General features: G+C 38.6%; 1 protein-coding gene across 2 annotated transcripts in view; it reads right to left on the reverse strand.

Moving 5' to 3' along the window:
* The window catches only part of PSPC1 (paraspeckle component 1), a 114702-nt gene that overhangs the window by 50907 nt on the left and 47554 nt on the right, over positions 1–16241 (reverse strand). For both annotated transcript variants that reach the window (XR_001105626.2, XM_012441988.2), the window contains exon 6: positions 5743–5848. Coding sequence is in view for 1 of the 2 variants with exons in the window: in XM_012441988.2 (XP_012297411.1) it covers positions 5743–5848 (106 nt within the window). In the remaining variant the exon portion in view is untranslated. The remainder of the gene's footprint in view (positions 1–5742; positions 5849–16241) is intronic.

Raw genomic sequence — 16241 nt, forward strand, 5'->3', positions numbered from 1 at the left:
GCAGTGGCATGCCTACTGTCCCAGCTACTTGGGAGGCTGAGGCAGAAAGATTCATTTAAGCCCAGGAGTTTGAGGTTGTAGTGTGCTATGATCACACTTGACAACAGCCACTGCACTCCGGCCTGGGCGACACAGTAAGACACCATCAATAAATAAACAAACTGTGTTCTATATTAATCTTACACCACGTTTAATGACATCAAGCATGCCTTCCATTAACACTCACAGGACCCATGAAAAATTCAACTACTCTTATTTCAATACATGGCCAGTAGTTTTGAATCTTTGCTGACAAAAAGAAATAAGAGAGGTATAGAGTTTTTTTTTAAATGTAGATCCCCTGGTACCAACCTAGACATACTAAATCAAAATATTTGTTAGACTGAATCTCAGGAGTTTTTCCTTAAATTCCACAAATATACTGCAAGGTTGAAAACTACTGGATTTAGCAAAAAATGTTATCAAAGATCAATGTATTACAATCTACCTGGATCACAAACAAATCAATTCCTAGTAGTATGATCTAGGAACCCACATTTTTTAAAAGCTCCTTGAGTGTTTATTATGCACATTTGAAAAAACACTGTTCTGCTGGGCACAGTGGAATGTGCTTGTTGTCCCAGCTACTCAGGAGGATGAGGAGGAGAATTGCTTGAGCCCAGGCTGGGCAACATATCAAGACCCCATTTCTAAAAGAAAAAAAAATCATTACACTGTCATTGGAAGAGGCACTAAACTGTTACCATCTGCTAACATTCCCTTAATCATTCTGGCCTTACAGTCCCTCAGATGCTACAATGGAACACCTCCAACAAGTAAAGAAATACAGTTGATTCAAATTGTTGCCTTAGCATATATAACATACCTTTATTTTCAAGTTTATTATGTGTGTTGAATAAACTGTGTTGAAGTATCCAGGCCTATTCCCAACTACTCAAATGGGACCAAAATAAGCTTTAATACCAAGTCAGGTATGTATGTAGTTAAACGAGGGAAATCTGAAAAGGGTATGAAGAATTATTATTTTCTGTATTGAAAAAGCAAACAGTGGCTCATGCCTATAATCCCAGCACTTTGGGAGGCAGAGAAGGGCAAATCATGAGGTCAAGAGATGAAGATCATCCTGGCCAATATGATGAAACCCCATCTCTACTAAAAATACAAAAATTAGCTGGGCACGGTGGCACGTGCATGTAGTCCCAACTATTCGGGAGGCTGAGGCAGGAGAATCACCTGAACCCAGGAGGCGGAGGTTGCAGTGAGCCGAGATCACAACACTGCACTCCAGCCTGGCGACAGAGCGAGACTCCATTTCAAAAAATTAAAAAAAGAAAAGAAAAAGCAAACATTAATATGTACCATACAAGAAAACAAAACTTCTCAGATTTTAAAATTAAGTAACATACGATTTAAACATCACCCCAATTTTCCTAACCCAAATATTTCATAACTACATGATACAATAATTAAAGCTAAATAAAATAGGATGGATGTTTGGATATTTTTATGACATTAACATTTTCCCAAGAAGCAATGTTTACTCCAAGAAACTGCATCAACAAAATACTACAACTAAAATCTATCATATACTCCAATGCAAATTTTTCCCACACACACACAAAAAAAGACTGATACATTGTAGCACTTAAGTGTTTAAACTACTTAGTTGGTGGAGTAACCTAATAGAAAAACAATCACAAGGCAATTATAAAACAATCTCATAAAATGCTCGTTGCTTCCAGAATTAACAGCTTTTAATGTGTCCAAAAATCATGCTAAGTAGAAAATTCCCACTTAGATAAACCTTAATGCAATTAAGACATATTATAAAAACATATACATTCTTAAGGCAGATGAATGTTATCCTATATGAGTGAAAAATATTCTTTAGTTACAACAGCAATTATCAAAAAGTTTGTCTTCTAAGGAAAATGATATTGATGAAGTACTAGCTTATACCCTTGAAACTCTTAAAAATATATTCTCATGCGTCATAAAATTATGATCAAGTTGAAGGATGACAAAGAAAAATATGAACAGATATGACAAGTGTTTTCCCTCATTCTTTGTTACATGAAATTATTATTGAAAATGTGAAATATGTAAATCAATATTTACTTTATACTTAAAAACCCCATAACTCTTAGTTGTGTTGGAATATTTCTCTTAGGAAGATAAGAAGGGAGAGGTAGCATCTTAAAACTTACGAAGAAAATCAACTTTACTCATTACTTGGACAAGCTGAACACTTACCATTTGATTCCTCCCTTTAAACTGAACAGTGAAATAAGAGAAAGCACATAAGAGGGCCTAATTGCAAAGCTTAAAAAAAAATACACATACACACACAGCATTAAAATTGCTTAACAATTTTCTCCAAAGACAGTTTTCAAAGTAAATGAAGAATAACTGATAGAAAGGCCTCAATGCATTCTTAACATAATGTTTTCCTATTAATATATTCCTATTAACACAAAATATTTGAGATAGGTAGAGCTTTCATTCATATTGCTTTTAGTGCTTGATAAGAAGTTTATAGTAACAAGAAGCATTGTGAAGCCTGGAACCAAATAAAACTGACACCAAAGTAATAAAAATCTTGTGCCGATTCATATAATTTCTAATCACAAAAAAACCTAACACTAGTCTTTGTTATACAATTATCATACCTCATTTACATACTATTTGAAATATGGATAATCTAAAGGTTAAAAGCATAGTAACTTGTGGTCTAACTACCATAAATACTAATTTTAAAATTAAAAAAAAAAATCACAAATATTTCAGCCCAGGTTTCCACAGACTCTATAAAATAAACATCAGAAAGCAAATATTTTAAGTTATTGTGGGTCACAAATCATTTCTAATATTCTTCTTTTTTTGCAATAACCCTTTAGAAACATAAACATCATCAATATATCTGTGGTGGAGTAATAAAAAAACAGGCAGTGTTCCCAGACTATAGCTTGTCAACTTACACTCTACCCAAATTAATTTTATCATGATGCTTCAAGTATGCAATACACACTTTAAGAAACTACTAGAAAAGAAGGTATATTGTCAGGAATCCTTTTCTATGAGCATAATCTTGTGAAACAACAGATGATCGATTTTAGAAATGTCAGCCGGGCACAGTGGCTTATGCCTGCAATCCCAGCACTCTGGGAGATGGAAGTGGGTAGATCACAAGGTCAGGAGTTCAAGACCAGCCTGGCAAACATAATGAAATCCCATCTCTACTCAAAATACAAAATTAGCTGGGCGTGGTGGCAGACACCTGTAATCCCAGCTACTCGGGAGGCTGAGGTAGGAGAATCGCTTGAACCCAGGAGGCAGAGGTTGCAATGAGTGGAGATCATGCCATTGCACTCCACCCTGGACAACAAAAGCGAAACTGTCTCAAAAAAAAAAACAGAAAAAGAAAAAAGAAATGTTGATAAGCTCAATTAGTATGTTTAAATTTCTAATTCATTTTTTCTCAAAGTTCATAAGATATTTGTATCATTTTCCCCACCATTAAAATAAATTTTAAACGCAAAAATGTTTTAAAGAAAAAATTGTTAGTAATTCAATTTTAAATTATAAAAATGTTTCCAAATATTTAAGACAGGAAAGTAAAGTTAAAACTGTCTGCAGGCCGGGCACGGTGGCTCACGCCTGTAATCCCAGCACTTTGGGAGGCCCAGGTGGGTGGATCACAAGGTCAAGAGATCGAGACCATCCTGGTCAACATGGTGAAACCCCGTCTCTACTAAAAATACAAAAAATTAGCTGGGCATGGTGGCGTGTGCCTGTAGTCCCAGCTACTCGGGAGGCTGAGGCAGGAGAATTGCCTGAACCCAGGAGGCGGAGGTTGCGGTGAGCCGAGATCGCGCCATTGCACTCCAGCCTGGGTAACAAGAGCAAAACTCCGTCTCAAAAAAGAAAAAAAACTGTCTGCTGTCACACCTGTAATCCCAGCACTTTGGGAGGCCAAGGTGAACAGATCACCTGAGGTCAGGAGTTCAATACCAGCCCGGCAACATGGTGAAACCCCGTCTCTACTAAAAATACAAAAATTAGCCAGGCATAGTGGTGCATATCTATAATCCCAGCTACTCAGGAGGCTGAGGCAGAAGAATCACTTGAACCCGGGGTTGCAGTGAGCCAAGACTGCACCACTGCACTCCAGCCTGGATGACAGAGCGAGACCCTCTCAAAAAAATAAAATAAATAAATTTTAAGCTGGGCACGGTGGTTCACGCCTGTAATCCCAGCACTTTGGGAGGCTGAGGCAGGCAGATCATGAGGTCAAGATATCGAGACCATTCTGACCAATATGGTGAAAACTCATCTCTACTAAAAATACAAAAATTAGCTGGGCATAGTGGTGCACTCCTATAGTCCCAGCCACTTGGGAAACTGAGGCAGGAGAATCACTTGAACCCAGGAGGCTGAGGTTGCAGTGAGCCAAGATTGCGCCACTACACTCCTGCCTGGTGACAGAGAGAGACTCAAATCTCAAAAAAGAAAAAGATAAAATAAAATAAATGTTAACATTTGAACTAGTCTTGTGTGACCCGCCATCCTACTCCCAAAACAAAAACCTGGATCAGATCAAGTCTTCTGAGCTAGTGCCAGTCTGCAGGAAATTCAGGTATAAAAGAACATGCTGAACATCACTGCAAGAATGTAATCAGCAAAATCCAGGACACAGATATCATTTTGGGTTTTGTTTCTTTCTTTCTTTTTTTTTTTTTGGCTTAAATGGGCCAAGCATGGTGGCTGATGCCTATAATCCAAGCACTTTGGGAGGCTGAGGTGAGTGGATCACTTGAGGTCAGGAGTTCGAGATCAGCCTGGCCAACATGGTGAAACCCTATCTCTACTAAAAATACAGCAATTAGCAGGGCATGGTGGCAGGGACCTGTAATCCCAGCTACTCCAGGAGAATTGCTTGAACCTGGGAGGCAGAGGTTGCAGTGAGCCAAGATCACGCCACGGCACTCCAGCCTACACAAAAGAGCAAGACTCTGTCTCAAAAAAGAAAAAACAGAGAAGAAAACTGTTAAGTAAAAAACTAAAGACAAGAAGAGGAAACCTATAGACTAAAAGAGCCTGGATATATCAACCAATTCAAAGAAACCAAATGTAAAAAAAAAAAAAAAAAATTTAAGACCTGTGCAAATCTGGGCTTTCATTAGTTAAAATGAAAAAACTGACCATATTTAAGATATAATAAAGATATTCAAAAGGAGTCCTCATCTTCTAGAGATACATACTGAAAATAATAAAATTATATGAAGTCAGGTATTTCAAATAAAATAAATTGAGAAATAAAGTGGTTATACTTAAAGATGAAAAGTGTTATGGCTGGATGATGAGCACACAATAGAATCCTTTTGTACATGTCTGAAATCTTTCAAAATAAAGATGTTTTGATAATAATATATGGTGACAATCAGTCAAGTGGAAATGATGTGTATATCAAGATTTCTAATTTAATAGCATATATTTTTAAAGATCAACTAAAATAATAGAACAAATACAACATCCATTTAATAAAACATAAATACTATCTTCAGAAACTAATTTTACTTTACTACCCATAAGAGGTTAAGAAAATCACTAATTTATCAAACATGATAAATTTAGAAAGATTAGAAAATAGACTACTGTGTAAACCAAAATCTAAAGAGTTCTAAATATACATCATAAACCTAAAAATATAAAATCATTTTAGTTAACTAGTAGTTTACTTACATTTTCCATGTAGTTTGGCTTAAAGCCCTCTTGCTGTCGCCTCAGTTCCTCCTGTTCTCTGTGTCGGATCATTTCTTCCTCACGCCGCCGATGCTCCTCTTCATGTCTGAAAATTTTTTAAATAAAAATTTCAGCACCATAACACACGAGCTGCCATTGGACATTTTATTTCATGTAAAATAAAATCATGTATGCAATCACATTATGCCAAAGCTGTAATAATGACTGACCACGGCATCCTAAATTTACCTTCCTTCTATGTTGCTCCAAGCCTTTAATAAAGCAAATAAGCCAAAGAAATAAAGTAACTTAGCTAAGATAAACCAGAACAAAAAAAGTAAAATCATAACTAGGACGGTTATTCGCTTATATTTTAAAAACTGCTTATATTTTTTAAAAAGCTCAAACATGTACTCTCTTACTATAAAAAGGAAAAAGTCAGCCGAGAGCAGTGGCTCACGCCTGTAATCCCAGCACTTTGGGAGGCCGAGGTGGCTGGATCACGAGAGTCAGGAGTTTGAGACCAGCCTGCCCAATGTGGTGAAACCCCTTCTCTACTAAAAATACAAAAAAATTAGCTGGGCATGGTGGCAGACCTGTAGTCCCAGCTTCTCGGGAGGCTGAGACAGGAGAATTGCTTGAACCCAGGGAGCAGAGGCTGCAGTGAGCCGAGATGGCGCCACTGCACTCCAGCCTGGGCAACGGAGCAAGATTCCATCACAAAAAAAATAAATAAATAAACAAAAAGGAAAAAGTCTCAGTTAGCCATGGTGGCTTACACCTTTAATCCCAGTACTTTGGGAGGTCGAGGCAGGCAGATCACCTGAGTTCGGGAATTCAAGACCAACCTGGCCAATGTAGTGAAACCCCATCTCTACTAAAAATACAAAACTTAGCCAGGTGTTTTATAATCCTAGCTACTTGAGAGGCTGAGGCACAAGGATCACTTGAACTCAGGAGGCAGAGGTTGCAGTGTGCCGAGATCACGCCACTGCACTCCAGCCTGGGCAACAGTGAGACCCTGTCTCACGGAAAAAAAAAAAAAAAAAGGAAAAAGTGTGAGATCTATTGATCTATCGCTGGCATTGCACATTTCTGAAAAGCACTCTAAACATACCTAGAGATAAGCCACCTCAAAAAACCACAATGCCTAAACAAAAATCCCATTTGCAAAAGGAAGCCCTACCAACTCCTCTCTCCCCCATTTTCATCAACCCACTAAAAGAAATCCCCTGAAGCAGGTGTCGGCCCACAATCTGTTTTTAGAAAAAAGTTTTATAGCATAATCATTTATATTACTGTCTATGGGTACTTTGGGGCTAAAGCAGTGAGGAGTTGAGACAGAAATGATATAACCTGCAAAGCCTGAAATATTTAATACCTAGTTCCAGGAAAAGTTTGCCGACTCCTGCACTACAGGTCTGTTCAAGGAAAAATCACTACCTACATATAGCAGGATTACAATTAAATCAGTAATTAAGTTATAAATGGGTAACGGGAAAAAACCTACACAGTAATACTTAAGTAACACACTCACATTATATTGGCATTTAAACCAATGCAAATTCAAATATACACAGGTTGAGTTTCCCTAATCCAAAAATCTGAAAGCATTTTTGAATCTTTATAAATCTGAAACGCTCCAAAATCTGAATTTGTTTTTTTTTTTTTTTTTTGAGAGAGGGTCTTACTCTGTCACTCATGCTGGAGTGCAGTGTTCCAATCTCAGCTTGGCTCACTGCAGCCTTGACCTCCCAGGCTCTAGCAATCCTCTAACCTTAGCCACTCAAGCAGCTGGGACTACAGGCAGGCACCACTATGCCCAACTAATTTTTTGTACTTTTGTAGAGACAGGGTCTTGCCATGTTGCCCAGGCTGGTCTTAAACTCCTGGACTCAAGCAGTCTGCCAGCCTCAACCTCCCACAGTGTTGGGATTACAGGCATGAGTGAGCCAACATGCCCTGCCTGGAACTTCCTGACAGCCAACATGATGTTCAAAAAAAACTCTCATCGGAGTATTTCAGATTTCGGATGCTCACCTGGTAAATATAATACAAATACTGAAAATGTGAAAAAATCCAAATTACTTCTTCTGGTCTTAAACATTTCCCGTAACGGATACTCAACGTGTACACCCTCTACCAATAAAACTGTAATAGTAATTTAAATAGTGAACGCTACATAAAGCTAATGCCCCTTTATTAAGTATCATTTTCCAGATTACTCGTATAATGTACTTTTCTCTACACTCAGACTTGCAAATTCTCACATTTCAGAATACTTTGTTCTTGTTTGTTGCACAACACTCCCCCTAAATGTGAGTCCACTAACTAAAACATACGGTGATTTCTTCTACCATCACAGAAAAAAATGAAGGACTTCATGTCAGACTACATGAACAAAAATGTTCCTAAGAGATTTCAAGCAAAATCTGGACTATTTTAAGAGTGTTGTCATGCTCTCTAAAATATAACTTATTACAATCCTTAAAACAAAATCTTCAAGTAAATTGATTAATTCATTTCCTGAATATTAACACATTTCACACATTTTACTGTGAAGAAAATACTTCACATTCATTGGGGTGGGTGGGGATGGGAAGATCCAATAAAGCCAAATATGTTGAAATTGTTTTTCTCATTTTAAAAAGGGTCAATATAATCATACTAATAATACTTACAAAAAGGATCAATATACTAATACTATTTACATGCTCAATGGGATGTGGGGCACCCCATAATCAACCACATTAGTATTTCTGCAGTAAGAAGAAACATTCGCACTCTGGAGATAATAAAGGTTTCACATAACAGGAGTTCAGATCAAGCTTTGCCATCAAATAGACTCATGTCAGACTGTCACTTGAATACGGATGCATAGAAATACTTCTAGTCTCAAAGCTTCCAAATTGCAAAGACAATATTGTAGACACAGTGACCTTCTTGGGGGCCAACTTCTACCACATAATTTTAAATGTACAAACCCATTTCCAGTAAACAGAAATATATGTACCACTGTACAGGTACATATGTAACACAGATATACTGTGGCAGTATTTATAAAAGCAAAAAGTTAAGAACATACCGTAAGTTATAAATGGGAGAAAAGGTTCACTGACACCAAGACACACATCTGGTACAGAGGTGGATTTCTATCTACTGGCATGAAAGAATGTCTACAATGCGAATGTCAGGAAAAAAGGCAAGGAAAAGAATGGTATTCCTATTAATGCTTTTACAAATCATTTTTATGGCCAGACCTGGTAGCTCACACCTGTAATCCCAGCACTTTCAGAGGCAGAGGCAAAAGCAAAGGTGGGAGGATTGCTTGAGCCCACAAATTTGAGATCAGGCTAGGCAACATAGTGAGAGCCTCTCTCCACAAAAAAAGAGAAATAGGGGCAGGTACAGTGGCTTATGTTTGCAATCCTAGCACTTTGGGAGGCCGAGATGGGCCAATCACTTGAGTCAGGAGTTCAAGACCAGCCTGGCCCACATAGTGAAATCCTGTCCCTACTAAAAAGACAAAACTGAGTCGGTCGTGGTGGCACCTGTAATCCCCGCACCTCAGGAGGATTAGACAGGATAATCACTTAAACCCAAGAGGCAGATGTTGCAGTGAGCCGAGACTGAGCCGCTGCACTCCAGCCTCAGCAACAGAGCAAGACTCCATCTCAAACAACAACAACAAAAAAGATTAGCCAGGCCTGGTGGCACACACTTGTAGTCCCTGCTACTAGAAAGGCTAAGGTGGGAAGATCACTTGAGCCCCAGAAGTTGAGACAGCAGGGAGCCATGATCACATCACTGCACTCCGTTCTAGGTGATAAAGTGAGATTCTGTCTAAAAGATAAAATAAAAATCATTTTTATAACCATGGAAGAGAGTATTAAAAAGTCTATACCACACTGGAAATGATTAGGGGAAGGGAAGCATTGCCCTTGTGATTATACCACACAGATGACTCTATTATCTAAATTTAATAACAGCATATAGACACATGTCCATATGTTTGCCTTCGATTATTTCTACTCCACAAGATGACCACCTTTATAATTACATAAATTACCTCTTCAGGCCAAGATTACTTCCTAAGTTATATTCACAAATGGAACTACTAAAAAGAGGAGAACTAATAATTATGACAAATTTTAACATCCTTTACATTACATTTAATTGAAAAGTAATAAAATTTCAATTTTACAATTTGTTTTATTTTGAGGCCCATTAATTATTTTCAGGTCTCAAATATTTTTGCAGGATTCTGCAAAGTGCCTAGTGGATAAAACCTCCTTGCTGTTCTTGTTTGGCACTACGGCTCCACATCCATCACAGAGCCCAAGATATCAGAAGGGCTTTATAATAATTTGCTGAATGACTTAAGAAAGGAAGTAGAGGCCAGGCGCAGTGGCTCATGCTTGTAATCCCAGCACTTTGGGAGGCCGAGTCAGGAGGATCACCTGAGGTCAGGAGTTTGAGACCAGCCTGGCAAACATGGTTAGGATTAGGGTGAAACCCCGTCTCTACTAAAAATACAAAAATTAACCAGGTGTGGTGGCAGGTGTCTGTAATCCCAGCTACTTGGGAGGCTGGCACAGGAAAATCACTTGAACCTGAGAGGCAGAGGTTGCAGTGAGGCAAGATCACACCACTGCACTCCAGCTTTGGTGACAGAGCAAGACTCCATCTCGAAAAAAAAAATTAGCCAGGCATGGTGGTGGCCGCCTGTAATCCAAGCTACTCAGGAGGCTGAGGCAGGAGAATCACTTGAACCCAGGAGGTGGAGGCTGCAGTGAGCCAAGATTGCGCCACTGCACTCCAGCCTGTGACAACAAAGCAAGACTCCAACTCAGAAAAAAAAGAAAGGAAGTAGGGGTGGGCACTGTGACTTCATCTCAAAAAGAGAAAAAGAAGTGGGGCCAAGCACGGCAGCTCACACCTGTAATCCCAACACTTTGGGAAGGCAAGACAGGCTGATCATCTGAGGTCAAGAGTTCAAGTCCAGGCTGGCCAACATGGTAAAATCCCATCTCTACTAAAAATACAAAAATTAGCCAGGTGTGGTGACAGGCACCTGTAATCCCAGCTACTCAGGAGCCTGAGGCAGGAAAATCACTTGCACCCAAGAGGTGGTGGAGGTTGTAGTGACCCGAGATCGCACCACTGCACTCTAGCCTGGGTGACAAGAATGAAATTCCATCTCAAAAAAAAAAAGGAAGTGGGCAGGTGAGTAAGTGGGTGGAAAGAGAAGGAATGCAAAAATAAGTGAATGAACAAAACAAAGGAAAAACTTCTAAATGGTCAAGTCACAGGCTGAACCAGTTCACGTAAGCCCCTCACCCTGCATCCTTCGGTACCGCCGCAGCCTCTGAAGAATTAAGTGACCTATGAAAAACTAAATAATTTATTTGTAGCATTGAAAGTAAAACCAGAAACTTGTGTACACCAAATAAGTTTCTCTCAAAATATACCGTGCTAGGCCAATTTTTCTATCTTCCAACTAAAGTAAAACACAAAGGCAGAGTCAGATTATTTGTCTTAACAATTAATGCTGTCTTACTTGGTAGCAGTCTCAGTCAGGTAAATCTCTTCAGTTTAATTGTGACCATTTTATTCATTTGCTCCCTCTTGCAAATATGGGATACATATGAGTTCCTAGACATAACCTCTTTTTTTTCCTTTATACGTACTACAAAACTACTCAATTTTAAGGCAAGTTGTTCACACTTCTTAAATCAAGATTCTTACCATTAATTTCAAAAGAAATTCCCCAGCCACCAGGCAAGACTAAGGTTGCAACAGATTTATCACTGCCTCTATTTGCTAGAATTTAGCCAAACTTAACGGTTACTCATCAAATTATTATCTCATATTGAGATATTTTTACTATTAGTACTCAGTTCACTGAATTTCAAATTCAATCTGATGCCCTTATATGGAGATTACATAATTTAAAAATGATGCAATAAAAAATTACCACATATGCAACAAGCACGCAATATCTCAGCCTATGATTAAATCAATAACCTATCCCATATGTGCCTCACGAGCTTCCCCTAATATTAACACCTTGTATAACCATAGTACAAAATTATGAAAACCAGGAATGAATACCAGGCACAATATTATAATTCACTATAGAAATCATTAAAATTTCACCAGTTTCCCCACTGATATCTTTTTTTTTTTAATTATTTTTATTTTTTTTAAGAGACAGGGTCTTGCTACGTTTCCCAGGCTGGGGTGCAGTGGCTAAACACAGGCGCTATCCCACTACTCATCAGCCCGGGAGTATTTACCTACTCCATTTCTGACCTGGGCTGATTCACCTCTCCTTAGGTGACCTGGTAGTCCCCTGCTCCCAGAAGATCACATATTGATGCCGAACTTAATGCAGACATCCGATCTGCACAGTGCACTACAACCCAGAACTCCTGAGTTCAAGCAACCCACCCACCTCGGTCTCCTAAGTAGCTGGGACTACAGGCCCACTAATACCTTTCTTCTGTTCCAAAACCTTACCCAGAATCCCACATTGCATTTAGTTGTTATTGCTCCTTAGTCTCCACTAGTCTGTAATAGTTCAGTCTCTCTATCTTTCATGAACCTGACACTATTAAAGAGAACTGATTATTTTTTAGAATGCCCTTGAATTTGGGTTTCTCTGATGTCTTCTCATGACTGGAATGAGATTATACATACATGGCAAGAATATCACAGAAATAATGTTATATCCGATTCAGTGAATTGTATCAAGGGGCTCCTGATGTCAACTGTCTTATTACAGGTGATATGAAATTTAGTGTTTGGTTATGGTGTTATCTACTGGGTTTCTCCACTTTAAATTTAGTATTTTTTCCATTTCTACTTAATACAAATTTGAGACTATGCAAAAATCCTGTTTCTCAAGTTTTTGCCCACCAACTTTGGCATCCATCAAAAAAGCTTGTCTGTAACAATTATTATTAGAGATTGAGGCACCAGGTATGTTCACTGCTATCTAAAGCATCAATGCCTCTAGGGCCTCTCAATAGAAAAAGCCATAAATACCACACATGGGCTAGGCATGGTGGCACATGCCTGTAACATCAGTGCTTTGGGAGGCCAAGGCAGGAGGAGCGCTTGAGGCCAGAAGTTTGACACCAGCCTAAGCAACACAGCATAATACCATCTCTACAAAAAATAAAAATTAAAAAATTAGCTGGGTATGGTGGTACACATCTATATATAGTCCCAACTACTTGGGCAGGATTGAGGCAGGATTATTTGAGCCCAGGAGTTCAAGGTTACAGTCAGCTATATGATTCTGACACTGCACTTCAGCCTAAGCAACAAGGCAAGACCTTGTCTCTTAAAAGAAATAGTTTTTTAAAATAATTAAAAATAAAATACAGTATATGTATACATATTGACCCATACATAAACACATCCATGTACCTGTCAATATTAAATGCAACGAGCTCATATCTCTGATTCAAATCCAACACCACAGGATTTTAACTTCAGCCATTCATCTTTCTCTAATAATGAGAAAACTGGGTCTCATTATCCACAATATACAGTCACACCTTGGTATGTGCAGGGCTTTGTTTCCAGAACCTCCCTCAGACACCAGAATCCACGGATGCTCAAGTCCCTGACATATGATGTAATATTTGCATATAACCTATATACATCCTCCTACACACTTCAAAACATCTCTAGATTACTCATAATATCTAATACAATGAAAAGACTACGTAAATAGTGGTTATGCTGCACTGTTTAGAAAATGACAAGTAAAAAAAGTCTGTTCATGTTAGTATATATACAATTTTTTCCCCAGATAGTATCAATCCACAATTGGCTAAATCCATGGATGTAGAATCCACAGATACAAAAGACTGTATGTACTAATCTGTTCATATAAGTATACACACAAGTAGTTTAAGAACAACGAGCTCTAACTGGCCTAACTAAGCTCACAGAATTTATGCATGGTTCTTATTACTATTATGATATCCAGTCAAGATACTATTTACCAGTTATTTAGGTTCCTTGTTTTCTTCCCTATCCCCTTTCAATGTAATTATGTTATTCATCTGTAAGAAAATTCAGTTAATTTATTGTATTTTTTTATCCTATTTTGCAATTCACCCCTCATATTCTGTTTGGTTTTAATGATTTATTTTTTGCTTACACGAGGGTAGCAAAAAATACACGAGGGGTAAGTACAATTTCAAAAAGTCTAGCTGTCATGTCTAAATTTTAGAGGAAAAAGCTGGATTCAGGTAAGACTTTATGTTAAGGTAGAGGAGGTTTCCTTAATTTTGTTAAAAGTAGAATTATCTGGCTGGGCATGGTGGCTCACACCTGTTATCCCAGCACTTTGGGAGGTCAAAGCAGGCAGCCCACCTAAGGTCAAGAGTTTGAGACCAGCCTGACCAACATGGTGAAGCCCCATCTCCACTAAAAATACAAAATTAGCTTGCTGTGGTGGTGTATGCCTGTAATCCCAGCTACTCAGGAGGCTGAGGCAGGAGAATCACTTGAACCCAGGGGGCAAAGGTTATGGTGAGCCGAGATCACACCACTGCACTGGGAAACAAGAGTGAAACTCTGCCTCAAAAAAACAGCCAGTCACAGTGGCTCATGCCTGTAATCCCAGCACTTTGGGAGGCCGAGGTGGGAGGATCACGAGGTCAAGAGATTGAAACCATTCTGGCCAACATGGTAAAACCCCATCACTACTAAAAAATACAAAAATTAGCCAGGCGTGGTAGCGTGCACCTGTACTCTCAGCTACTCAGGAGGCTGAGGCAGGAAAATCGAGTGAACCCAGGAGGCAGAGATTGCAGAGAGCTGCAATCGCGCCACTGCACTCCAGCCTGGCGACAGAGCAAGCCTCCATGTAAAAAAAAAAAAAAAAGTAGGCCGGGCGCAGTGGTTCACGCCTGTAATCCCAGCACTTTGGGAGGCCGAGGCAGGTGGATCACGAGGTCAAGAGATCGAGACCATCCTGGTCAACATGGTGAAACCCCGTCTCTACTAAAAATACAAAAAAAAAATTAGCTGGACATGGTGGTGCATGCCTGTAATCCCAGCTACTCAAGAGGCTGAGGCAGGAGAATTGCCTGAACCCAGGAGGCGGAGGTTATGGTGAGCCGAGATCGCGCCATTGCACTCCAGCCTGGGTAACATGAGCGAAACTTCGTCTCAAAAAAAAAAAAAGAGATTTGAACATGTTTATATAAAAAGGAAAGAAAAAGAAGTTTTAAAAAAGGTCCCTGAGGAAGGCACATTAATGTTTCAAAGTTGTAAAAAATATAGTGGTTCTCAAGCTTTTAGATATATCTGAATAACCTGGAGGATTCCAGGTGGCTGGGCCCCACCACTATAGTTTCTCATTCAGTAGTTCTGCAGGGAGGCTTGAGACTACATTTCTAACAATTCCCTAGGTGAATGTTAATGCTGTCTGTCCAGGGAATATAATTTAAAAATGAATTGGGTAGAGTAAAATCATATAGTAAAATCAATATATAAATATTTAGCAATATTTATATATTGATAAACTCATGTACAAAAATCTGAAAAAAAAAATCAAAATATACAGAATATCACCTCTCTGCAGACCAGAGAAGCTTCAAATTTGTTCATGGTTTTTCACGTTTTTCTTTACTTTTACATCCCCATGAGCACCTTATTTTCTTATCACAAGCACTTTTTATTTTTAAAACAAATATTATTTTCAAAAACAGATTTCTAAATTTGCTTCAACTATCATAGCTCTGTTCACAATATTTCCTAACTAGTATGATTTTTGAACCTTTGAAAAATAATGTTTATACCATTATATTTTGCAATTAAATACCACAGGCAGAAGGTGAGTTGTCAATTTGGGTTTAAACATCTTGAATTAACCACTCTCCCAAACATCCTTAATTAAACCTAAAAGATTTTAAGCTGACCATCAAAACTCTTTTTTTTTTTTAGATAGAGTCTCACTCTATAGCCCAGGCTGGAGTGCAGTGGCAAGAACTTGGATCACAACAACCTCTGCCTCCTGGGTTCAAGCGATTCTCCTACCTCAGCCTCATGAGTAGCTGGGATTACAGGTGCATGCCACCACGCCTGGCTAATTTTTTTATTTTTAGTAGAGACAGGGTTTCACCATGTTCACCAGGCTGGTCTTGAACTCCTGACCTCAGGTGATCTGCCTGCCTACCTTGGCCTCCCAAAGTGCTAGAATTACAGGCATGAGCCACCACCCCCAGCCTCAGAAATCTTTTTTAGACATCACAAAGATACATAAAGAAATATTCATAGTAGAGTTATACACACGACAAAAAAAAAAACTAAGAGCAACTCAAATATATCCATCTCTGGAAAAGTCAATGTTCACAGCATATTCTTACAATGAATTACTTATAATAATACCTAAAACCCTTAACTTCAAAGTGTTCGTATTCAAAGTGCCCTTAACCAGCTAAACTAACAATAGCAAAGAATTATGAAGTAAG

The sequence above is a fragment of the Aotus nancymaae genome, unplaced genomic scaffold (assembly GCF_030222135.1).
Source record: "Aotus nancymaae isolate 86718 unplaced genomic scaffold, 86718_ANA_hifiasm-v0.15.2.pri h1tg000009l, whole genome shotgun sequence".
NCBI lineage: Eukaryota > Metazoa > Chordata > Mammalia > Primates > Aotidae > Aotus > Aotus nancymaae.